Below are 26740 nucleotides of genomic sequence, written 5' to 3'. Positions count from 1 at the left end.
CAACGGGGCCGCAGAGCAGTGGGGGTTCGTGTAAGATGCGGGGTGGGGTGGGGGGGGAACAGACCCAACCTCATTCTTTGGGAAGCGGTCAGGGAAGGGGGCAGTCTTGGAGGGTCACTTACCCACAGCATGGTGGGGGTAATGGGAAGGGAGGCTGCTATGGGTTTGAAGCTCCTGGGTTGGCATGAGGGGGTGGAGATGGGTGGAAGGGGCCTGTGCGTCATTGTAAGCACAGGTCCAGTTTGACGCCCGTCTCTGCAGTGGTGTGAGGGCCGCGGGGACATGGGACAGACATGATGAATGGTGGAGCCCTTCTGCAGCCCTTCACCCGGTAACCTCCTTGTGCAGACTGCGCTGGGGCGGGGCCTCTCGTGTGGCATGCACCTTTGGGGCCATCAGGCCACCTCCAAAGGGGTTTGGTGGGCTGCAGAGTCCCGCATGGTCCCTCTCAAGCGGGACAGCGGCAGGTGCAGGGAGTGACCTGCAGGGGCAGGAAGGAGCCGCCTTCTCCCCTCCCCAGCCTGACTGGGGTCCGTGTTACTTCTGAGAAGGTGTGGGTGCCAGGGCGCTGAGGGAGCGGTGGCAGCGGAGGTGGTGGCGTCACTGGCCCTGTTTTCTGCATCCTGGTCCCCCCAACCCCCGCCCCACGTATCATAAGGAACTTTGACCTCAAAATCTTTCTAAGCAAAGTGTGAATAGGATTTTTACTCCCTTTGTACAGTATTCTGAGAAACACAAATAAAGGACAGTGTGTTCCTATTTCCCCTGAGTTTGGCCTCTGCTTCCTGGAGGGGGCGGAGACGGGGCAGTGTGGAGCATCAGTCTGACCCTCTGCCTGGATGGTGGGAGGGCCCCTGGGACCTCTGCTTTTCCTGCTGCCTCCAGCAGAGCAAGCTGGAGGGGCTGGCGGGGAACTGGCAGAGGCAGTAAGCTGGCCAGAGAGCAGCATTTTGCTCTGGGACTTCGCCTGGCTGGTCCTCAGACAGAACTTACACCTCTGGGCTTCAGCCAGGCTGGGCTGGCAGAGGGATAGCTTGTGACATGGCCAGGGAGGAGGTCAGTTCAGCAATGGCTTCATGTAGAAGGCAGAGCCCCAAGGGGTGCCCAGTCCTTTCCTCTGAATTCCTGCCCTGTTTCACTTCTCTTCCTTGCTTTGGAGGGCTGCATCTCCTCCTGGCCTTTGTGTCTTCAGAGGAATCTTCCTGCTTCCTTCTCCCCACCATAAGCATGAGTGGGAGGGAATAGGACTTACTGAGGCTCACATGGCCAGGAGAGGGAGGAGTCTTTACAGCACATTCAGTGCAGTGTCATCTGTGTATATCTGTCATCTGTGTATATCTGTCGTCTGTGTATATCTGTCGTCTGTGTATATCTGTCATCTGTATATCTGTCGTCTGTGTATATCTGTCACCTGTGTATATCTATCATCTGTGTATGTCTATCATCTATCTCCCACCTGCTCCCTGGGTCCAGGAGGAGGGAAGGGTTGGTTTCTTACCTTTGGCCTGTCTGCCTCCACCCTAGCTATAACGTGGCTTATCTAAAAGCCTGAGAGGTGGGGCACTTAGCTTTCCAGTTTTTTTTGTTTTTTTTTGTTTTTTTTTCAATTCCTGTATTATAATTTCCTGAGACACAGTGGCCAGGAACTGTGCAGAGATCTTACACAGAGGGGACTCTTTCAACCTCCATTTTTGGTGAGTAGCTGAGGACAAAAAAAGGTGGGTGGCCCCTGAGATGGACTGTGGGCCCTGGGCACAGCCTTTCCATATACCCAGATGAATTCCTAGGTGGGGAGTGAGTGGAGAGTTGGCCACCATGATGGGGGCAGGGGCAGAGAAGGGAGCATGGGTGAGTAGGTGCCTGGGCTAGCCAGAAGGGACTTAGGGGAAGGTGGCCAGGAAGACTGTGAGGGGTGATCTGGCCTCAGGAGGGTGACAGAGGAGCCTGAAGAAAGGGAAGGAGATGCGGAATGATTGATGGAAGGGGAAAGAGTAAGAAGGATTTGGAGGAAAGAGAGCCCGAAGGGTCCAATGTGGTGGGGACACAAGAGCTGCTGCTGAACAGAAATGGGGGAGGAGCAGCTGTGTCAGGCTGGCCCCGTGGTGGGCCCGTGGAGGGTCCCGCAGGGCAGGCAAGATGGAGACAAAAGTAGACCAGGAGAGGGTGAAGGGGAGAGTGGGTGGAGGGAGATGCCCCAGGCGGGGTTTTGGGATTCATTTTGTTTTACCAAGTATAAGCGGACCTTTCAGAAGTTGACCAGAAACTGAGGAGACAGGACTTGGGGGTGGGGGGCTGTCCAGAGCACCTAGCTCCAAGCCACTCTTGAGTACAAAGGTAGAGTACTACCTTTTCTCTTTTGTTTCCTTCTGAGGCCAGTTTATGACCATCTCACTGGGAAATGGTTGGTAGGGGCAACCATCCAACTGCCTTGCAGAACAGGCAAGTGGGGGTGGCCCAGGGGTCAGAGTGAAGCGAGTCGTCTGTTGGGGTTGGTAATGTGAGGTTCGGCAGTCATGCCCCTCATCTCTTCCTGGCTTCTCTTCATCAGCACTGGTGAGGGTCTGGCTGGGGATGGTGAGCCTACCTTCCCACCCATCGGCCCCTCTGAGCAAGGGGCAACTGCTGTGGGAGATGCAGAAAACAGATCTCGCTTTCCTTCTGGGCAATCGCCACTCCAGCTTTCCTCCAGAAAGTTTCCACAAGGGGCAGAGGAGAATCCAGCATTTGTGATGGCCATCCCACCTTAGTGTGTAGTGACCACCACACCTTCTGGAAACAGGGAAGGCAAACTGTTCTGGTTGGCCTAGAACTTTTGGATCTTTCTTGACCCCAAGCTGCCAAAGGTAGAAGATTTAAAAACCTGAACCAATATTTCCCTCCCCCAAACTGCAATGGGCTTCCTTTTCCCAGTTGGTCCAGGTACCATGCTCGTGGTATTTGAGAAAGTCGCAAGAGCTGTGGTCCAACACATGGACGCTGGTGGGGATATGATCGCTGTCAGAAGCCTCATTGATGCTGACAGATTCCACTGCTTCTATCTGGTGAAGGAGAGGAGACGTTTCTTTGGATACCAATATGATAAGAGAGACCTCACCCTGTAGGACATCCTGGAGATGGACAAGGGTGAAGGGCTGTTTGATAAGCTGGTTCCTGGGCTCCAAGTTCCTCCGTATGAGGTGGGTGAGAGACTTTGTCTATGCCTACGCTACCCCACTGTCAACACCCCATTGCTGTCAATGAGGTCAGCCAGTCAAAAAAGGAACCGTGGTATTTGTATGTACACGTCCATACACCTCAATTAAAGAAATGTACGGGAGAGCTGCATGGGGAGAAGGGAATAGGGGAAATGGAAATTTATTTTTATTGGAAACTCTTCTTTAATAGTCGTCTTTCCTATTTTTTTTCCTTTGTAAATAATTCTCTTTTAAATTAGCCGAGGTCTTCTCATGTGTTTATAATGTTTATCATTTAAATGGATAATTAAATGGAGGCAATTAGCTTAGTGGTTAGGAAAGGACTCAGGCTTTAGAATTGGGGGCATCTGCCTTCGAAACCTGGCTCTGCCACACTTACCAGCTGGGTGACCTCTGGACAAGTGGTTTTATCTAAGTTTGTTTCCTCGTCTGTCAACTCAAGAAGACTGTTGCAAGAATCAAAAGAGATAAATTACATAAATCATTTACCACAGTGCATGCAAGAAGGAGCATTCAATAAAAGTTCGCCTCAATCATTCTACTGGTGGCGGTTATTATTATTATCCCTTCCTGTTCCTGGAGATCATGGCTGAATGGGAAGTTGCTGGTGAGCAGAACTCTTATGGGCTCAAAGGCCTTAGTAGAGAAGTCTGTTCCATCCCCCTGCTTCCAAGCTCAGCGACTCCTGGGGTTTCTTGGGTTTCAGAAGCCCCAGGATAGGTGTTGATGAACCCTCACTTGGAGACTTATTGCAGCATCTCACGCCTCATGGTGAGGAGTTTTACAGCTCAGACATCTCTGCCAAAGCCCATTTGGATCTCACCAAGAGATGGAAAAGAATTCTCACGACACCAGTGTATAGTTTTAGAGCACCTGCCACGTGCCTGGTACTGCTGTTATGTGACCAAGAGCAGTGCACAGAATACTCTGAGGTGGTGGGCTTTTCCACAAGTGGGGTTTAAGTAAGCAAGGGACTTTAGGAAATTTTCAGATTAGTATTTTTCAAAGACTCTGAGTCAATTCGCTGAAACGAGAATTGCCAAGAGTCAATTTACTAAAAGCTAATTGTCAAAAAAAAAAAAAAGACAAGTTCACTGGAAACAGAAGAAAACTTTAAAGCAGGACTAGAATGTTTTGCAATGATCATCTTACTCCCCAGGGGGCAGGGGCAAGTTTAATTATGGAAAAAAAAATTTGACTAAGTCAGTTAACTTGCTTTAAGGGAAAGTCTATCTGTTTGCATAAAAAAATTCAGAGGGAGAGATGAAACCAAACTAAAAAAGTCCTTAAGAATGAGGTGAACTGGTCATTTAAATTGATTTTCAGCAACTTGGCCTGCTCCCTTTTCAAACAGATTATTATTTTTTTAACTAGATGGTGTACATCGTTGTTTTTTGTTTTTTTTTTTAATTAACTAAAGTCCATACTTTATTCAGATTTCCTTGATTTTTATGTAGTGTCCCTTTTCTGTTCCAGGATCCCATCCAGGACATCATGTTACATGTAGTTGTCACGTCTCCTTTGGCTCCTCTTTGACTTGCCTTGTTTTGGATGGCCTTGACAGTTTTGTTTTTTTTTTTTGCGGTACGCGGGCCTCTCACTGTTGTGGCCTCTCCCATTGCGGAGCACAGGCTCCGGACGCACAGGCTCAGCGGCCATGGCTCACGGGCCCAGCCTCTCCGCGGCATGTGGGATCTTCCCGGACCGGGGCACAAACCCGTGTCCCCTGCATCGGCAGGAGGACTCTCAACCACTGCGCCACCAGGGAAGCCGCCTTGACAGTTTTGAGCAGTAGTGGTCAGGCATATTGTAGGACACCCCTCTGATTGGAATTTGTCTGATTTTTTTCTTATGGATAGACCTAGGTAATGGGTTTGGGGGAGGAAGACTGCAGAGGTAAAGTGCTGTCCCCATCACATCATATCAAGGTTATGTACTATCAACATGACTTATCACTGTTGATGTTGACCTTGGTCAGCTGGCTGAGGTACTGCCTGTCAGGTTTCTCCACTGTCAAGTTACTCTTTCCCCCTGCCCCTCCTCCATACTGTTTTATTGATTGGTTGATTGATTGCTGCACCGTGTGGCTTGCAGGATCTTAGTTCCCTGACCCAAGGATTGAACCCATGCCCCCTGCAGTGGAAGCCCAGAGTCCTAACAACTGGACCGCCAGGGAATTCCCCCATACTGTATTCTTTGTGTGCATAAGGTTTGATTTTTCTTTCTCTCTGATAAAGTACCCACGAACTTTTACGTTACTCAAGAAACAATTGGGCCCTGAGACATTAGCGTCCCACACACAGGACTGATTTCAGGCACTATTTCTAGGTCTGTCATAGTTCCACCAGTTTCAAAATGCATTTCTTCTCTGTAAATCCGGCCCTGCCCCCCAAATCCAGCAGTAGAAGTTCTCCCTGCTCTGTAGGCTCAGAACTGGGAGGTCTGAGAGAAGGACACGCAGCCTGGCAGCATCTCCACATATGCTCCACTAGCTCCAGGGCAGCAACTGACTTGGAGTCCACGCCCTTATGCAAGGCCTTGTGCAAGGCCTTGTGCAAGGCTGGGCAGAGTCCACTTGGGTGGGCAACTTTCCAGACTTGCCTCACTTCACACCTGCACAGTGCACACAAACACAGAGACTGAACTCTGCTTAACTTTTATTTCCCGAAGGTCAGGGCCTCCTAATTCTTTCACTTTACTTTTCCTTGTCTCATTTCAGCCTCTCAAATAGTTATATAGGACTAGCTCACATTTACTGAACATTTAGTATGTGTGCCAGGCACTTTGTTAAGTGCTTAACTGCATTAGTTTATTAATTTCCTCAAGCACGGGAAGTAGTAGGTACTAATAATATTTCTCCTTCTATAGAGACTTCCCTGGTGGTCCAGTGGTTAAGACAACGAGCTTCCATTGCAGGGGGCACGGGGTCGATCCCTGGTTGGGGAACTAAGGTCCCACATGCTGCAGGCCATAGCCAAAAAAAAAAAAAATTCTCCTTCTATAGATGAGGAAACAGATTCAGAGGTGATGTGACTTATCCAAGGTCATTTGGTAAGAAGGTGGCAGAGTGGGCTCCAGGCATGATGACTTCTGGTGAGAACAGCATTGGCTGGAGAGCCACAGCTGGAAGAATTCCTCAGAAGGGAAGGGGATCGTGGAGGGGAGCCCAGGACGGGGTGCACCAGGGAGGATTTTCTAGAGAGAGATCTTTTGGGGTCAGCCTCAATGTGACGTTTACCTTTCTCTTTCCAGGTCAGAGGTTAAGTCCCAAGTTATGGACAGCGTAGACTCAAAGGGAAGTTTGACAGTGAAATTACCCAAAGAAAAAACACTTGACATGGGAATAACATTCTCCAGGTCCCTGGAGCAGGGCATCGAGTTATCAAAGACCCGGATACTCCAGAAATTCCTGGATTCCATTAAGAACAAGTGAGGCTGGATGCGGGCAGCAAGGGGGAGGGAGAGAGGGAGAAGCCCATTTTGGGCACCAAGAGCATCTGAGGTGGGGGGCCCCTGGCTGGTGCGGCCTCCCACTCCCTACTCCCAGCTCTCCCCATCCCACTCCTTCACTCAAGCATGCCCTCCTCTTCTCCACCCTCAGGAAGCCTTCTCATTCTTCCAGAATCAGCCTCCAGGAGCCCTTCTTCTGAGGTCCTCAATTCACTTATTTCCCTGTTGTCCTCCGGGGTGATTGATTACTTGGGCTTGGACCAAAACTGGCTGGTTTCAAGAGGCCACTGTCCTCTGTTTTCCTATACTGTGCTGCTCAAATCTGTGTTTTGTTCCTGTTTCACTCTGCCTTGCGGCAAGCCCGTGGTTTCCATGTTCCCTCCCCTCACTGCACTCAGAACAACTTGTGACCAGGGACTGACTTTACTAACCTCTCTGTTTATCCCCAGCACATGGTAAGTACTTGGTAAGAGAGCTGAAGTGAAGCCCAATGAAATCAAAGCACCCCCGTTGAACATTTCCTGCACAGGAAGTGCCACCGGCCCACCCCACCAGGGTGGCACCAATCAAGTGCCACAGAAGTTCTGATAGCTGAGGGCATGGTCCTTCCAAGGGACTTAGAGGGATATCACCAGCCTTCCTCCTCAGCAGTCATGTTGTGGTCGGTATTGGTGTCTCCTTCCCTAGCTGCAATTGTTGGAAAGTGTGGATGGGTCGGGGGAAGGGGCCCCACCGCTCTCCTGGGCTAGCCCTCCCTGAGCACGGTGGATGCCTTTTGTTTTTCCTTTTTAATTAAAAACTGAAAGCCTTGCAGTGAAATTGTACTGGTCCTTTGATCTACCCCTACCCATCACGGTATTGCTAGGGAGGGGGCTTCTGCAGTTTTTCTGAGGGAACTCAATTTTTCTAGCAAGCCTGTTGTTTCTAGAGTGAAGCTATGTGGAATGTGTAAATAGAGTTGTGGGGGGGAGGGTAGGTAGAGGAAGATCTGCTCAGGCAAGGATGTAGGACTTTCTTGGGGGTCTTTTGGTTGCAAATACCAGAAGTTCCATCAGGTAGGGAGGGAGGGAGGTTTATACATATATTTATATTTGGCTGCTTGGGGTCTAGTTGCGGCATGCATGCGGGATCTAGTTCCCTGACCAGGGATTGAACCCGGGCCCCCTGCATTGGGAGCGTGGAGTCTTAACTGCTGGACCACCAGGGAAGTCCCCCATCAGGCTGTTTTAAGTCACCAAATGAATTTCTTTATGGAATCAGAGATGCCTCATGGACCCCCAAGGGTGGACAATTCAACCAGGCCCCAGAGACCAGTGCAGGGAGCTGGAGCCCCTTCTCAGAGAAGGGGGTATTGTGGACTGGGCAGATACCTATCTCAGTGCCATGGGAAGGGCACAAGCTTTGGACTCATACACACTGGGGTTTGTATCCCAGTTATACACTTATTAGCTGTGTGAACTTGGACCATTCACGACCTGTCTCTAAGCCTCAATTTCGTCATATGAAAAACGGATGCAATCCTGCCTACATCATAGCGCGGCGGTGAGGGTTGAATGAAATGACGCGTGAAGTATCTCACAGTGCTGGTACACTGTAATCTTCAAGAAATGCTAGCGGGTTCCCTTCCCACTTTGCACCCCGTTCCCGCCCACAGTGGGTAAAGTGAACTGGGATGGTCTTCTGGCCTCAGAGGCACTTAATCTCAAATAGAAACGAGCTGCTGGAGAGGGAGAAATGTCCCTGGGAGGTGGGGCCCCTCTCATTGCCCCTTTACTCCCTCCAGAAAGCTGAAGAGGAGTAAAGAGCCCCCTATGTTCCAATCAGTCCAGGCGATGAGAGAAGACCTTTATCTAGTAACGGAAACTCTGAAGACGACAAAGACTGTAATCCTGAAAAGTGAAAAGCAATATATTTTTTGGGACCCGATGAAATGTTTTGGCCTCCGATATGAACACAAGGTTAGGATCCTGGGAGGTGGGGACTGTGGGAGAGCCAGCTCAGCTCACCCACTGCAGGTCAGGGGCTGCCAGCCCAGCCTCCGCACTCTTCAGCTCTTCCTTTAGACCTCTCTGAGCAGTCTTGCCTGCTCCTTGGCCTTCTTACGACTTCTCTTCTTGCCCCAACAAAGTCTGTGTGGCATCACTCAGCCTCTCCCCTGTTACTCTTTAGTGGTGCTCTGTCTTCATTTGCTTCATAGCGCTTCCCACGGTTCATAGTTACTCGGGTGTTTTTTGCTTGTTCATTGTCTTCCTCCCTTTCCAGGAGGCAGGAGGGCAGGAGCCATGATGCCTGGAACAAAACGGGCATGTTTTGTCCTCTATAAGTTTTTTTTTTTTGGTCACGCCACGCGGCTTGCAGGATCTTAGTTCTCTGACCAGGGATCGAACCCGGGCCCCTGGCAGTGAAAGCGCCAGGTCCTAACCACTGGATGGCCAGGGAATTCCCCATAAATATTTGTTGAATGAAGTGGAAACAACATGAGTTTTGGGGTCAGATGCGGGTTCAAATTTCAGCTCTACTGCTGTGAAACGGGCTCATCTGCTGACCCTCTCAGAGCCTCGGTTCTCTCATCTGTAAAATGAGGATAAAAATGTCTACCTCCCAGGATTGTTTGGGAGATCAGGCAAGATAACTATGTCAAGCACTTAGGGATCAATCAACCTGAGCTCGTTTTTCCTAGCACCAAACGGAAGTGACCATCACCCCTGAGAAGGTCCTGGGCTATCGAGTAAAGCAGCCAGTCTTCCCCAACGCAGAGATTATGGGTAAGCAAGGCCTGGTGGGGCGGGGTGGATGGGGGAGCCTGAACACATGAGTAGGGTGGGGGTTGATTCAGCTGGGGTCTATGTCAGCCTGGAGGGGCCCTGGTGAGCTAGAAGGTGGGGGGAAGTTCCAGGGAATGAGAAGAAGGGTGATGAAGGGTCCTTGCTCAGACACCACTGACCCAGGGTTTGCCCCAGCATGACACTAATTCTTCCCTAGAAGTGTTAACTCCCATCTCTCTCCTAGTATTTTTTTTTCTGTTGGAGGGCAGAGTGGGAAGGTTGGGGAGAAAGAGGACCTTACAGAGAGAGAACTGAGCTTTATTTTTTAAAAACAATTTTTTATTTTTTAATTTAATTTTTAAAATTATTTTTGGCTGCATTGGGTCTTCATTGCTGCACGCGGGCCCTCTCTAGTTGCTGAGAGCGGGGGCTGCTCTTCGTTGTGGTGCGTGAGCTTCTTATTACAGATCACAGGCTCTAGGCATGGGGGCCCCAGTAGTTGTGGCTCGTGGCTCTAGAGCGCAGGCTCAGTAGTTGTGGTGCATGGGGCTTAGTTGCTCTGCGGCAGGTGGGATCCTCCCAGACCAGTGTTATGAACCTGTGTCCCCTGCATTGGCAGGTGGATTCTTAACCACTGTGCCACCGGGGAAGTCCCAGAACGGAGCTTTTTGATAACTGGTCTTTCTCTCTTTCTCTTTTTACAAACTGGTTTAGGTATTAGGTTTTCTCGGGCAGAAAAGAAAAATCCTTTCCAGAAGGTGAGTGAGCTTCTGGGCCTCCTGTTCATCATTCCAGAATGGGCAAGGATACTATTTTTAAAAAGAGGATAACAAATGGCCTGGGATTATAGAGTTCTTAGTGCTAAGAATGTAATAGGATGCACCCAGGTGGGAACTGTGGTAAGGGCAGGAGAAAAATCTGCCTGTTGGAGAAGTAGGTTGGATTGCATGTTGACCTAGGGTTTCCAGGCTCCGCCAACTTTGACTTGCTCTGTGCAGGTCAGTGTGCTGGTTCCTGGGCTCACAGCCCTTACTGAAGGGTTACTGGCCTAGGAAGCACACTTGAATTGCCTGGTCAGTTCTCACACAATAGCACTAGCACTGAAAGGAGCACTGGACTAGGAGTCAGACGGTCTCAGGGCCTAGTCCTGGCTCTGCCACTCACTAGCTCTACAGCCTCCTGAGCCATGGTTATGCTGACATTAAAATGAACTAGGGGGCTTCCCTGGTGGCGCAGTGGTTGAGAGTCCGCCTGCCGATGCAGGGGACACGGGTTCGTGCCCTGGTCTGGGAAGGTCCCACATGCCGCAGAGCGGCTGGGCCTGTGAGCCGTGGCCGCTGAGCCTGTGCGTCCGGAGCCTGTGCTCTGTGGTGGGAGAGGCCGCAGCAGTGAGAGGCCCGCGTACCGCGTGGCTTCCTCTGGAATTTCAGAGTCTTTCCCTGAATCCAGTAAGGGTTGTTACTGCCTAAAAGGCCTTGTGAAGGAGTAGAGAGAAGTCTAGATGGAGCAGAAAATTCAAGAAAAATTTCTGGAAGTTGTAGAAGTTGCAGTTTCAGTCCTGGCAAGGTCTTGCTAGCTCAGAAGAGACTAAAGTGCCATAACAGAGGAGTCAGGGGATAGATTCCAGTTCCTGCCCTGATCCAAACTTGCTGAGCGGCCCTCTCTGGGCTTCCATTTCTCCTTCAATCATCTAGGTATAATCCTATACCTGCTATCTCTGAGGGTGTAGGAAGGGGTCTGTAAATATAGTGCTTTGTCATTTACACACAATGATGAGGATGCAGGCTCCCTGGCATGGGCAGTGAGGGCTCAGAGTCCAGAATTGAAAACTTCCACCACTGGGACAAGAAGGTCCACAGGTGGGTGGAGGTAACCTGAAGACTCTCTGAGATTATTCTTCCTCTTTGCAGAGAAAGATGGCGGTTCATCTTGGTTAGGTAAGGATGGAAGCCAGCTGTGTTCAGGGTAGCTACACTCCTCACTCTTGAGCCCTCTGGCCTCAAGAAGTGCAGCTCAGGTGGGGCAGCTGAGTGCGTGTGAGTGTGTGTGCATATGTGTGTGTGGCAGTGGAGCTTGTTGGGAGGAGAGGGGTAGGACAGTGCCCAAAGCAGGTTTCAACTTCAGTCTGGAGAGTGCATCTGTCTCCTCTAAACACAGTGATTCTCATGAGTTGTAGACATCACCTGGGGGGAACTTTAAAAGTAGTGATACCTGAGTCCCACCTCTAGAAATTCTGACTTAAGTGATCTGGGGGTGTGGCCTGGTCTGGGCATCGGGTCTGGGCACTCCCCAGGGGATTCTCATGCACAGTCGAGGCTGAGAACCACTGCTCTAACTTCCTCTAAATCCTCACTACTCCTGCTGGGGCCCAAAGCTTGCACTTTGAATGGAAAGGACGGCATAAGCTTTGATTTCCTGCAGATGGAGAAGAATTGGGGGTTGGTATAAGACTGAGGGTGAGTTGGGGAGGTGGAAGTGGGGTCAGCGGGAGGCAATGCTGGTGGGCGTCTGGGAAGAAGGATGTTTTAACAGGAAAAGACTAGAAGAAGGGAATATACAGAGAGGTGGTCTCCAGAAGAAAGATAGATAAAGAATGGCGTCTGGGGAGCCTTGGTAATGGAGATTGCTAGGCTAGGTGGGTGGGGTTCTTAATTTCTGCCTCTACTGGGAAGTCCTTGAGTCTGGAGGATTTCCCAAGCGTGAAGGAGAGGATGCAGGACATGGTGCGAGTCCTCCAGAATCCGACTGAGGAGCGAAAAGAGGTGCTAAGCTGCTTCACCAAGTGCCTCAGCAAGGATGAAGAGCTGCAGGATCTAGAGCGAAGAGTAAGAGGCCCAAGGAAGAACTGGGGCAGAGAGAGGGAGGAGCCAGTGCGGAGACAACCTGCTATAATGGGACTGGGCTTATCTCCCCCATCTCCCGGTCCTAGGTGTCTGAGGTCCGGCGCTCCGGGGAGCTACAGATGGAAGGCCCAGCAGGTTCTGTCATGCAGCCTTTTTAACGCTGCTGGGATCTTTTTTTTTTTTTGAAACAATGAATTTTATTTTTTTTATACAGCGGTTTCTTATTGGTTATCTACTTTATACATATTAGTGTATACATGTCAATCCCGATCTCCCAATTCATCCCCCCACCCCCCCACCCCCGCTTTCCCCTCTTGGTGTCCATATGTTTGTTCTCTACGTCTGTGTCTTGATTTCTGCCTTGTAAACAGATTCATCTGTACCATTTTTCTAGATTACACATTTATGCGTTAATATACGATATTTGTTTTTCTCTTTCTGACTTACTTCACTCTGTATGACAGTCTCTAGGTCCATCCACGTCTCTACAAATGACCCAATTTCGTTCCTTTTTATGGCTGAGTAATATTCCATTGTATATACGCTGCTGGGATCTTGATGGAGGAGCACACAGAAGCCATTTCGGATTTCTTGGATGACTTGATGGGTGAGGAGGGGTTTGGATGTAAGCTGGTGTGGAGGAAATGCTGAGCAGAGGGGCCTGTAGGGAATCAAATCTTGGGAGGAAGGGGGTATACACTGCCTTTTACATTTTGTGAGGCATAGAACTTCACACTTCAGACACTAGCCATCTTTCCCAGGCCAGGGATTGAGGGACAGCCTCCTCTTCCCCTACGACCTCCTGCAGGCTAAGAGGAAAGCAGGAGCCCTTTGGAAGAACCTCCATCTAGCACTCCTTGGGGCTCTCTGGAACTTCTGATGCTTGTCCCAGCTCTCACCAGACAGTGAAGCCCCGTCCCACTATGTGCCTCGCCTCTCTACCAGCCACCCTCCTTTTTGCCCCCTGAGCTGTCTGAGGAGGGGCAGCTTGTTGCTGAGGCCCTAGTTAAGGGGACCCCGCCCTTTTTGAAGGACAAGGTAAGACAGCCTGGGCTGAGGGCCCAGGTCCTAGTGGAAGTGAATGCCCGTGCTCTCAAGGATCCAGAAGTCCCAGTGACCAGTCCCTTCCTACTTCATAGTCCTCTGCCAGCTGTCTGTGCAGCTGGTTTGTGGCAATTCCCCGGATATATAGTTTCCAGGACAACTTAGGATGGGCTTTTTAGGCTCTGTTGCTTGCCTATGGGCAAGAAAGGGGGTTGGAAAACTGTTAGTCCCAGGAGGGCAGTTGGCCCCAGCTTGACAGATCAGCAGTGCCTGTCACTATGTTGAGAGTTTGAGGGTCTCCAGGCAAGAGTGCCGTGGTGGATTGCTACGTCTGCCATGGGCTCAGGATTAAGGAGTGCGGCCAAATATTTGCCATTTCTGGCATATTTCCTTGTTTCTAGATTTTACAGTCTGGTGGGTTTCCTTCCAGGTGGAGCCTATCCTGGAGCAGAACCAGGGTGAGCAGCCCCGTGACGTGGGCTGTGACCCTGAGGCACGGACTCTCTGTGCCCTCTACATTGTTGTCTCCATCCTGCTGCAGCTGGGTGAGAAGCCTACCTCTGTGTCTTCCTAATACCATGTCAGCTCTTTTTTTAAAAATAACTTTATTTATTTATTTATTATTTATTTTTGGCTGCGTTGGGTCTTCGTTGCTGTGCGCGGGCTTTCTCTAGTTGGGGCGAGCGGGGGTACCCTTCGTTGCGGTGCACGAGCTTCTCACTGCGGTGGCTTCTCTTGTTGCGAAGCACGGGCTCTAGACGTGCAGGCTTCAGTAGTTGTGGCACACGGGCTCAGTAGTTGTGGCTCGCGGGCTCTAGGGCTCAGGCTCAGTAGTTGTGGCGCACGGGCTTAGTTGCTCCGCGGCATGTGGGATCTTTCCAGACCAGGGCTCGAACCCGTGTCCCCTGCATTGGCACGCGGATTCTTAACCACTGTGCCACCAGGGAAGTCCCTCCTGTCAGCTCTTTAAGCATTCTCCCCACAAGCCTCTGGGTGCTCCCCTCCCCAGTCCATTCTCACCATCCCTATTCCCAATCACCAGAATGATGTCTTTAAAACAAGCCGCTATTTTTTGATACATCCCATTCACCATGATAATGTCCAAAACTCAGCCTGGATTGTATGATTAAAAGTGGCAGATTGATCATATTAATTTCCTCTCCCTCTTGAAATCTCACTAAATGACAATAAAGCGATGGAAAAGATAGAAACCCACAGAATAAAGAGAATTGGGCAGCAGATAAGGGATTTCAACACATCTTTGGAAGCAAGGAAGCAATTATAGGAGTGTAAGCTAGGAGACATGGGACTGAGGGATGCGTAGGAGTGTAGGAGGAGACTGCTGGTTTTCATCATAAGCCTTTTAGTTCTATGTAACATTTTTCAAGACAATGTAATTAAAAGCAAAAGAAATATATATTTGTTGTAAAGCATTTCAGATATTTCTCAAAGTCAAAGGTAAAGGCACCCTGTGATCTCCCTTCTCCCTTTAATATAACCACTATTAACACTTTGGGGTATGTGAACATTTTTTCTATGCAGCAGTTTTAAAAATGGTAACTTAAACATTAAACTAGGAATGATATAGCATACATTTGTTTTGTATCTATCTTTTGAACTAGTCGCTTTCACATTTAAATTTGTAAAAATATTATATGCAACAGGAACTCTCATAAGTGCTGTCGGAGTGTAGCTTGGTCCACCACTCTGGAAAACTGTTTACCAGTATCTACTAAAGCTAAACATATACCTATGACTCAGCAACTCCACTTCCTTGGCATATACCCAAGAGAAATGAATGCACGTGTTCACCATAAGATTGCATGTACAGAAACGTTAAAATAAGAGCCCCAAGCTGAAAACTATTCAAATGTCCAATAATATTAGTATGGATACATATATTGAGGTACACGTATGCAATAAAAGAGAACAAATTACTGCTACACATAACAACATGGATGGTTCTCACAGACAGAATGCTGAGCAAGTGAAGCCAACACAAAAACACATGGGTCTTCTGAGAAGTAGGTGCCAAAATGGAATCAGATATGCAAGGGACTTAATAGGGGGAAAGCCCGTGAAGAATAAAGGGAGGGAGCAGGAATCGGCATGGCAAACCTTCAAATCACAATGACGGTCTAAAACTTGGGAATGGAGAGGAGGAGGGAAAGACTAAGTAGAAAGGGTCTCAGGTGGCAGCACAGTCTGAGGGTCTCAGCCAAGCCAACCTGAGCAAAGGTGGTCTGCCGGAGGGCCCCCCATCAGGCAGAAGGGCCAGGCTCCAGTACCTCATACTCAGCTTGTGGCTGGATGTAGCCCCGGGGAGCTGGGGCTCAGAAGACAGATCTACAGCGGGGTAGGCTAGAGGTTCTCAGTCAACTCTGCTTCCCACAGCAGGTTCTCCTAAAGAAAATCCGGGTGGTACCCTCCGTGGCCACTACAATACTGTATGATTCCATTTATATGAGGCTCAAGAACAGGCAAAACCAAGCAATAGGGGTAGAAGTCACAATAGTGGTTATCTTAGTGGGGACAGTAGTGACTGGGAAGGGGCATGAGGGAATCTTCTGGAGTGCTGGAAATATATCAAGATTCACTGAGCTAACATTTAAGATCAGTATATGTTACTATAAGTGTATTATATTCAATACATCAATAAAAGTCTTAAAAAAACACACAGTATATAACTCCATGTAAATGAAGTGAAAAACAAGCAAAACTACATGATGGTGGTAGATGTCAGAATAGTGGTTATCTCTGGGGCTTCCCTGGTGGCACAGTAGTTAAGACTCTGTGCTCCCAATGCTGGGGGCCCGGGTTTGATCCCTGGTCAGGGAACTAGATCCCACATGCATGCTGCAGCCAAGAGTTCACATGCCACAAATAAGGAGTCCACATGCCATAACTAAGGAGCCCTCGAGCTGCAACTAAGGAGCCTGCCTGCCACAACTAAGACCCAGTGCAGCCAAAAAAAAAGAAAAAAAAATAGTGGTTATCTCAGTGGGTGCAGTATTGCCTGGCAAGGGGCATGAGGGAATTTTCTGGGGCACTGGACATATTTTATATCTTGATCTGGATAGTGGTTACATGGATGTGTAACCACGTTTACATGTGTAAACATTTATTAAGCTAAACATTTAAGATCTGCGCACTTTACTGTGAGTTTTTATCTCAATAAAAACTTTAAAAACATAATATATGCACATGAGGACATATTTGAACAGTACAGAAGAATATAAACAAATTAAGTAAAAGTTTCCTTTCAAACCCCTGAACCCTATAACCTAGTCCCACTTCCTTGAGACACCCATATTAACAGTTTTAGTTTTTATTACAACTAAACATGATATTCTTATATTTATTCTTGATTTATTAATTTTATTTATTTTTTAAAGGTTTTTTTTTCTTTTTTTGGTTGCATTGGGTCTTTTTTTTATTTTTATTTTTTAATTTTTTTTTATTTTTTGCGGTAAGCGGGCCTCTCACTGTTGTGGCCCCTCCCGCTGCGAAGCACAGGCTCTGGACACACAGGCCCAGCGGCCATGGCTCACGGGCCCAGCCGCTCTGCGGCATGTGGGATCTTCCCGGACCAGGGCACGAACCCGTGTCCCCTGCATTGGCAGACGTACTCTCAACCACTGCACCACCAGGGAAGCCCTTTAATTTTTAAAAATTTGTTTTTTGACGTAAGGTAGATAGCTAGTGGGAAGCAGCCGCACAGCGCAGGGAGATCAGCTCGGTGCTTTGTGACCCCCTGCAGGGGTGGGATAGGGAGGGTGGGAGGGAGGGAGACGCAAGAGGGAAGAGATATGGGAACATATGTATATATATAACTGATTCATTTTGTTGTAAAGCAGAAACTAACACACCATTGTAAAGCAATTATACTCCAATAAAGATGTAAGAAAGAAATTTTGTTTTTTGGCTGTGTTGGGTCTTTGTTGCTGCACGTGGGCTTTCTCTAGTTGCAGCGAATGGGGGCTACTCTTCGTTGTGGTGTGCAGGCTTCTCCTTGCCATGGCTTCTCTTGTTGCAGAGCACAGGCTCTAGGGGCGTGGGCTTCAGTAGTTGTGGCACACAGGCTCAGCAGTTGCAGCGTGCGGGCTCCAGTAGTTGTGGCGTGCAGGCTCAGTAGTTGTGGCTCGCGGGCTTAGTTGCTCCATGGCATGTGGGATCTTCCTGGACCAGGGATCAAACCCGTGTCCCCTGCATTAGTAGGCGGATTCTTAACCACTGCACCATCAGGGAATTCCCTGCATCAGGTCTTAGTTGCGGCATGCAGGATCTTCCTTGAGGCATGCAGGATCTTTCGTTGTGTCGTGCGGGCTTCTCTCTAGTTGTGGTGTGCAGGTTTTCTCTATCTAGTTGTGGTGTGTGGGCTCCAGGGCACGTGGGCTCTGTAGTTGTGGCACACAGGCTTAGTTGCCCCACGGCATGTGGGATCTTAGTTCCCCGAGCAGGGATGGAACCTGAGTCCCCTGCAATGGAAGGTGGATCTTTACCACTGGACCATGAGGGAAGTCCCTTGATTTATTAATTTTATTTTATTTATTGTTTTTTTTAAGATTTTTTTTTTGATGTGGACTTTTTTTTTTTTTTGCGGTACGCGGGCCTCTCACTGTTGTGGCCTCTCCTGTTGCGGAGCACAGGCTCCGGACGTGCAGGCTCAGCGGCCATGGCTCACAGGCCCAGCTGCTCCGCGGCATGTGGGATCTTCCCGGACTGGGGCACGAACCCGCGTCCCCTGCATCGACAGGCGGACTCTCAACCACTGCGCCACCAGGGGAGCCCGGTCAACTGATTTTTGACAAAGGAGCAAAGGCAATTCAATGGAGGAAGGATAGTCTTTTCAACAAATGGTGCTGGAACCATCCATATGCAAAGAACATGAAACTATATAATTTCTAGAATACAACAGGAGCAAACCTAGATGACCTTGGGCTTGGTAATGAGTTTTTAGGTATGACACCAAAAGCATGATCCATGGGGAAAAAATTGGTAAATTGAATTTTACTAAAATTAAAAACTTCTGCTTAGTGAAAGACACTGTGAGAAGAATAAAGAGACAAGCCACAAAATGGGAGAAAATATTTGCAAAACACATATCCGATAAAGAACTTGTATCTAAAATATACAAAGAACTCTTAGAACTCAACAATAAGAATGACTAATCCAATAAAAAAAATGGAGAAAGATCTGAACAGTAGATATACACATGACAAATAACATATGAAAAGATGCTCAGACCAGATGTCACTAGGGGATGTAAAACTAAAATGACAATGAAATATCACTATATACCTGTTAGAACGGCCAAAATCAAAAACACTGAAAATACCAAAAGCTGGTGAGGATGAGGAACAACAAGAAACACATCCATTGCTGGTGGAAATATAAAATGGGAGACCAAGTGGGGACACGGTTTGGCAATTTCTTACAAAACTAAACATAATTTTACTATACAATCCAGTAGACATGCTCCTTCGTATTTACGCAATTGATTTGAAAACTTAGGCCCATACAAAAACCTGTACACAAATATTTATAGCAACTTTATTCATAATCACCAAAAACTGGAAGCAACCAAGATGTCCTTGACACACCCATATGATGGAATATTATTCAGCAATAAAAAATGATCTATTAAGTCACAAAAAGACATGGAGGAACCTTAAATGAATATTGGTAAGTGAAAGAAGCCAGTCTGGAAAGTCTACATACTGTACAATTCCAAGTTTATGACACTTTGGAAAAGGCAAAACTATAGAGGCAGTAAAAAGATTACTGGTTGTCAATGGCTCTGGGGTAAGGGAGAGAGATGAATAGGTGAAGCATAGGGCATTTTAAGGGTGGTGAAACTATTCTGTATGAAACTTTAAGGGTGGACACATGTCATTATGCAGTTGTCAAAACCCATAGAACTGCAGAACACAAAGAATGAACCTTAATATAAACTATGAACTATAGTTGATAATAATGTATCAACATTGGTTCATTAATTGTAACAAATGCATCACACTAATGCAAGATGTTAATAATAGGGGAAACTGGGGAGGGATGAGGGTGTGGGCTGGAGTGGGTATATGGAATTCTGTATAATATCTGCTCAATTATTCTGTAAACCTAAAACTATACTAATAAATTCTATTATTCTAAAAACAAACTGAAAGCAAAGACACCAAAAGAAATAACTTTTTTGGTTCTAATTATAAAGGTAATATATATGCCTTTATATAAGAGTGATATCAAACAAAATAATACATGGAAAGTACAACGTTTTTATTATATTATACTTTGCTACTTTTCTTTACCTTAATATAGTCTTAGGTACACGGAAACAGATTGTTTGTAAACAACAAAACATATTTCAATAAAACTCATCCACTCATACTTACACTTTCCTTTGCACACTGGAGATATTAAATGCCTTCTTAGAAATGCCATGTCAACTACCTTTTTAGGGTTTCTAAAAGGTATGTTTTCCAATGTTTTGGTCTTACTGATCTTACTTACTGGAACTATCTATGACACTCTGGGATGTGAACAAATCATCTTATGTTCGCCACCTCCACAAGCAAGTAACAATGCTTTCACCTCTAGTCTTCACGTTGCAGTTTTTGTTTGAAGTTTTATGGGCAAGATGTAGCTCCGTAGATTTGGATAGAAACGCAGGTCTGACATGTAACATCAACATCAGGACTGAAAGTCCCAGGACCACAAACCACTGCAGAGGAAAACACAATGGAGTAGATCATGATAATTTCAGTTAGAGGCATCTTATACCAATAATACAAATTGCCATTAATGTCACACCATTGACATTCTATATCTATGTTATACTATGAGTAATGTTCAGCCAGTTAAGGTGTGGAAGATTATTATGAGGTTTTTTCCTTGGCTGCACTGAGCGTGTTGCAGGATCTTAGTTCCCTAACCAGGGATTGAACCCGGGATTTCACGGAAGTGAAATCGCAGAGTCCTAACCACAGGACCGCCAGGGAACTCCCCATTTATAAGTTTTAAACATTGTTATCTGATCATCTTAAAGACAGAAAAGAGTTAGAATCTTATCTTTTTCCTTTAGCATCAGCATTTTACAGTGTCTTCTGCATTGCTTCATTTATGAGTTCCTATTTCTTGTTTTCTAGTTCCTATTTACAATTTCTAGGCAGGACCATTTTGTTTTCTTTCATAGTATAGTAGCTTAAGTCAGAAGGGCTTCCTTGGTGGCGCAGTGGTTAAGAATCCACCTGCCAATACAGGGGACACGGGTTCGAGCCCTGGTCTGGGAAGATCCCACATGCTGCGGAGCAACTAAGTCCGTGCGCCACAACTACTGAGCCCGCGAGCCACAACTACTGAGCCCGTGCACCACAACTACTGAAGCCCACACCTAGAGCCCGTGCTCCACAACAAGAGAAGCCACTGCAATGAGAAGTCCGCGCACCTCAACAAAGAGTAGCCCCCACGCACCACAACTAGAGAAAGCCTGCACGCAGCAACGAAGACCCAACGCAGCCAAAAAAAAAAAAAAAAAAAAAAAACTACAGAAATATTTTGTAATACAAAAGATTACATTAGCAGAATTCATATACATGAAGATAAGTATATTTAGAAATTTGGGCTTTGAATTTTTACTTCCCTTTAACTAAACATATTTTTTTGGTAAAGAGAACCACTATAAATATTCAACTGAATTATGCTAAGTGAATTCTGACTATATAACCTAAATAATTAGATATTTATATTTTATAATTACCACAACAGGTAGCGCAATTGCTGTGGAGACCTTCATTTTTTCCAAAGCCTGGACGACAGCTATCTATTCGTACTATCTGAAAACTGTGGTCCACAAAATGCATAGCTGGTAGAGTTTTATTAAAATCATGGTTGAAAATATATGCTTGGCTCTGGAAAAATTCTTCTATTCGATTTCTTGCCTAAGATTAAAAACACCAGAGAGAAGTACAATTACTAAACTATGAACCAAATTTCTCCTCCTGTATCAGAGGCAATGAAACGTAATACAAACATGCCATTGCTTTACACAACAGATGAATTCCCGAAAAGTTGCATGTTAATACTAAAATTAGTTTAGCCTTGACCTTATAGATTATTGTCAATTTTTATGCACAACAGTTAAGAAAAACTAAATTGAGGTTAAAAAGCACTTGTTTTGAATTATTTGCATCATGTCTATTCCATATGTAGATAACCGGGAGTTCATTATTTCTAATTCCAAAAAGCCAAGCAAGGGGCTTCCCTGGTGGCGCAGTGCTTAAGAATCCGCCTGCCAATGCAGGGGACACGGGTTCGAGCCCTGGTCTGGGAAGATCCCACATGCTGCGGAGCAACTAAGCCCGTGTGCCACGTCTACTGAGCCTGTGCTCTAGAGCCCGCGTGCCCCAACTACTGAAGCCCACGCACCTAGAGCCTGTGCTCCGCAGCAAGAGAAGCCACCGCAATGATAAGCCCGCACACTGCAACAAAGAGTAGCCCCCGCTCATCGCAACTAAAGAAAGACCACGCGCAGCAATTAGGACCCAACACTACCATAAATAAATAAATAAATAAATAAAATTAAAAAAAAAAAAAAGCCAAGCAAAATGGAAACCAAAACTTTTCTCTAATCAGCATTACAGACTAATGGTGTAAATTTTGTTTTATTTTTTGAGCATGGGGCTTAAATAATAACTAATAATAACCCATAAACCATGCACAATATTAAGGGTATGCGCTCAGGGATAGAGGGGGAGAGTGAAAGGATTTTTTAGACTATGTCCTTAGCCTCTAAGGAGGCAGAGGAGAGAGCAACTGTTTTGATCAGTACAGATACAATTTTGGAAGAACCACTGTTTTAACCTAGGTTGACATGATTGTAAGGTGGTTCTTCAAGCTGCTGCTTAGTTACATTTGGAGAACAAAGACCAGTGATCCATCCTTCTGTCATAGGAAAAATACATAATATTAACCTGGGGAGCTATATAACATTCCAGATGTACTCTTCCACAACAAAACATTTTTAAATAGCCAAGATTGCAACAATCTCAGTTTATAAAACTGAAACCAAAAATCAATAATACTTCATATTTCAGTTTTTAAATAGCTTTGTATACTATTCAAATACTTTCCCCTTACACTGAAATTCTCACCTGGAGGATATTATGGTTAGTGTTATCTTGACAGTCAACAGACTCATTGCATTTACCTTTCCACCCTGGTGCAAAAGGATTAACTGGAGGGGGAAAAATAACATTTTCACAGAAAGATTCCAAAAAGTTCCAAACATTCCAATAAAGCTCCAAATGCTGAATTCAGTATGCATGTGTGCATGTGTTTAATCTATGTAATTCTAGTGATAAAGTAAAGGTGCACAATTTGAATGATTTATACATTATGATTTCACTCCATCTGGGGGCTAATGGAGGTAACTACAAGGCTTTAAAATGAATAGTAATAATTCTGGGTTGGTTTGGTTTGGTTTCTCCCTTTTGTTAAGTTCTCAAAAATACAATTTAAAATTCTATAAGAAGTTATAAGTTAAATATTAGCTGCATAATTAAAGCCCATATTTATAAAATGATATTAAGTTCTAAAAGACAGGCAACAATATATCATAGTTGAAGGCAAATAATGTGTTAATTTTTAAAACCACAACCAGGTTAAGACCAACAACATACTTTAGTGCTTAACAAACATTTAAGACCTACTATTTATAAGCTTTCTATAATCATATGGCAATTAATTTTGTAATTAAGATTAAACACATAAAATTAAAGAAATATTAAAACTTTTTTTACCTTGAAAGGCTATAAATAGCTCAGGAATGAGGCCATGTTTTGGGACTTTAACAAAATGGCATTTATATGATGGTTCTATGATATGGCATGACAAATCAGAGATTAAATTATCCAAGATTTTCTTCAGCAGTCTAAAAAGCAGATCATTATACTTTCCTACACAAGATTTTGTGGTAAAACGTACAGCCATCTGATATGAATAGTCAGGTTCCCGGTAGGCTTTAAAAAAGATGAGAATAAAACAATTGTGCCTAGCATTAATTTCCAAATAACATGTAATAGTTAATCCCATCAATCTTGCAAACCAGCACAGAAACTTAATTTATCTAATAAAATGGGTTTTTGGGGGGTATTTTATTTTTTCTAATAAAATGTTTTAACAGTTTGTCCTCACAAAAGGATATAAAACGAATAACTTTAATGAAAAAGGTTATTTTCATCTGATATATTACCCACTCAGTACAAGAGATTGTATGGTTTCTGTGGGCTGGCTATATATGTAAGTTAAAAGGATCAAGAAAAAAATAAGACTTTGATGGTGAGGGTCTTAATTTACAGAAGTGTTGCTGTCAGCACAGTCCAATGAAAAGGATCATTAATTTGCTTTTATGGAATTAAACATAAGTTTTTAAATTACCTGGCAAAGTTGTGATAATGTAGATTGTGCCTGCATACCTACAGTGGGAAGTGGGAGGCTGAAAAAGGATTATTTAGGACACACTATTTTGATGTCAGTTTAAGAGTTTGCCTAGTCAAATACACCCAAAATACTCTATAAGTCATAATGATTATATATAAGACTCATTTTCACTAAATGAAGAAACCATATACTTAATTCTGATCCATATTAAATGTTTAAGTTAAAATGTGCCTATATTCTTACCAAAGATCATAAAGTCATATCTCTGCTTTACTACCTTTTCTTCTTGGGTTTCTGCTTTGACAGTCTTATAAGAAAGAGTGCATGTGTAAAGTCCAGACAAAGGCTCCAGAAAGTCTTTCACCATCAGCTTTCCTGTTTTGGTTATATTTATTTTATTATTTCCTAAACAGAAAGAGTAAATTGCTTGGTATTTAACATGTAACAATTCAAACATTATTTAGTAAACTTGGCGTTACAAATAAATACAAAAATTTAAAAATTAATGGACTATTTTAACTTCAAGAATTCAGCAAAATCGTAACTCTGTCATATTACTCAATGGAAAACCACATGAGATAAGTACACTTTTGAAATATATTTTGGTTTTCTTTAATTCATTTCTTGGCATCTAATTTCAATTGATTTATGCCAGTAATTCTGTAAGTGAGATCACACTGCCTTATAGTTCTATGCAATTTCTTCACATAAGACAGAAATTAACAATGCTCATATTATAAGATACCCTCCTAACATCGTGAAAAATTACATTATTAGTTACCTCATCTCCTATCACAGGTGCTGCAAGGATAAATTTTAGGTTTTATAAGAACTTCTGAACTAATACAGCTTTGGGAAGTAAGGTACAAAAATTACTGCTTCAGTTTTTGCCTAAGGAGAAAATAAGGCACAGACCAAGATATAATATGATTGTCTAAATATGGAGTAAGTGAATCTGTAGTTAAAATTAAATTTCAATTTGTTCATTCCAATAAATGACAGCGCTTTTCTTAAAAAATGTTTGCATCATTAAGAAAAGAAGATATTAAAATCGAATAACTTACCTGTTAATGGCTTTTCATTAGGCCCAACCCATAAGTAGGTGGGGTCCACTGTTTCTTTTTCAGTGCGTTTCAAATCCATACAGACAAGGATTGGGCTATTGTGATGTAATTTTACATATAATTTCACTGTGACAAAAATAAAACAATATATAACTACATTATATAGCAAAATTAAATTAAGAAACACACTTCCTACCATTTTTTCCCAAAGTTACTTTGATTAGTTCTTTTTGGATTTCACTATTTTAAAAATCAGCATATCATTATAACATTTGGAATGCTAAAGTCCGTTCTGCTTCTCATAGATCTTAAAACTCTAGACTGCTACAGAGTCAATATTTTGTTTTCTGTTTTATTATAGTGTTGTTTATAAAAATGTACATAATACATTTTATTTTTTTAAATATTTATTTATCAATTTATTTTGGCTGTGCCACGTCTTAGTTGCTAAAATGTGCATAATACATCTTGATGTACGGATTCAGAACTAACTAGAATAAAAAAAATTTGAAGGGTTAGTGGAATCAAATTAAAGATCAGAAAAGGATCTTTTGGTTGCAAAACTGTTTTAAAGATGATCATTGTCATCCGCAAGGCAAACATGATATTTAACTATAAATTTCCTCTGTTAGGAACAATAATTAAATGGGACAGACAAGGAAGATTTTCTGCAATACCTATTCTGTTTCGGATTTGATGGAAGCAGCAACAATGTGCTTGGAACAAATACAGTCCCACAAGATATTAATTTTAAAGCCTACTGAATGCCAGGCTCTGAACATATAAAGAAGACAGCGTCCTACAATTTGGTGGTGGCAGGGAAGGGGAGGGCTGCCAAACACGGAGAGATTCCAAAGCAGACCAATGCTATGAACCGGCCCAAAGTTATCTAAAATGAGCCTTGTGACTAATTTTCCTTGGCGAGTGTGAGAAAGTTTCATCACAGTGACAAATGACATTTGAGCTGAGCCGTAAAGGATATGTAGGAGTTCTAGTTAACAAGGGAAGGGATAAGGGCATTCCAAACAGAGGGACTTCCAGCCCCGGAAATCACTCCTCTGAGGGGGCCTCGCATGTTGCAAAGCAGCGGGGACACCTGGAAGTGAGGTGGCATCAGAGAAAGAGATCTGAATGGAATCTTAGCTCCTACCGAGCTATGCAGCTTTAGGTAAGGTGATTCAACTGAGGCGTAGTGGCGTCGCTGTAAGGATGAAACGATGCAACAACCTTTGGGAAGTGCAGAGCACACAGTATACGTTCAATAAATGTTTGTTCCATTTCCCTCCTCGGGAAGAACCTTAGCAGAGCCACGGAACCCCGGCTCTTCGGGCAGACTCTGCGAGTGAAGAGGTCCTTATTACCTGGGTGTCCCGGCTTGCCATAAATGAAGCCTTTCTCAGTGCGCTCGGAATTACGCTGCCATCCAACTGCGGAGGAAAGAAACCACTGACTTTTTACGTAGAAGAGAAGCCAGGGCTCAGAGTGGGGCGGGGCGGGGCGGAGGAGGCAGGACGGAGAAGATGGGAGAGGCCAGGGGACCTGGCGGGAGGATCCCCACCTCCTGTGAGGTACCAGAGCACCGCGGAGAGCAGGACCCACGCTCGCATCACGGCTCAGGGCCTAGCGTCGTGGGAGGGTTAGGCGTCGAGGAGCGGGCTCCTTCCTACCTCAGCCCCAGCGCAACGCCTCCCCATCTCTCCTCCACCGAGAGGAGCAAACCGACGGGGGTCGACTCCCCTAACTGTCCGACGCTACAGCGGGAGCGGACGCGCAGAAGAACGCTCGCGTGAACCGGGGCCTCGCGCGCGTGGGCCGAGCTGGGCGCCTGGGCGGGGCTGGGGGCGGGGCGCGGGCAGAGGGCAGGGCCTTGGGCAGGTGCGCGGGAAGCGAGCGCCCCGCCCCCTCGCGCGCACGCGGCTGCCGTCGTGCGGATGGTTCTG

General features: G+C 45.5%; 2 protein-coding genes across 2 annotated transcripts; one reads left to right on the top strand and one right to left on the bottom strand.

Annotated features, from left to right (window-relative positions):
* GSDMB (gasdermin B) lies at window positions 1-21926 on the top strand. The gene is given in 10 exon segments (XM_089901828.1): window positions 1-3176; window positions 6460-6623; window positions 8428-8602; window positions 9325-9423; window positions 10131-10167; window positions 11320-11345; window positions 12076-12414; window positions 13019-13056; window positions 13164-13290; window positions 13727-21926. Coding segments are annotated over 10 exon segments (1434 nt in total). The 5' UTR covers window positions 1-2891; the 3' UTR covers window positions 13871-21926.
* Window positions 17096-26740, bottom strand: ZPBP2 (zona pellucida binding protein 2). Its single transcript, XM_022558147.3, has 8 exons — window positions 26359-26740; window positions 26162-26227; window positions 24801-24926; window positions 23980-24141; window positions 23097-23315; window positions 22449-22531; window positions 21056-21236; window positions 17096-20020 (listed from the first exon to the last, which is right to left on the bottom strand). Exons 1-8 carry the CDS (start codon window positions 26405-26407, stop codon window positions 19926-19928), a joined length of 981 nt encoding a protein of 326 aa, XP_022413855.1. The 5' UTR covers window positions 26408-26740; the 3' UTR covers window positions 17096-19925.

Source organism: Delphinapterus leucas, chromosome 19 (assembly GCF_059928025.1).
Source record: "Delphinapterus leucas isolate spDelLeu-1000000601 "Yukka" chromosome 19, BTC_Dleu_Yukka2, whole genome shotgun sequence".
Lineage (NCBI taxonomy): Eukaryota > Metazoa > Chordata > Mammalia > Artiodactyla > Monodontidae > Delphinapterus > Delphinapterus leucas.
Note: the sequence above shows the minus strand (reverse complement) of the source record. Positions and strands in the feature narration are given on the sequence as shown.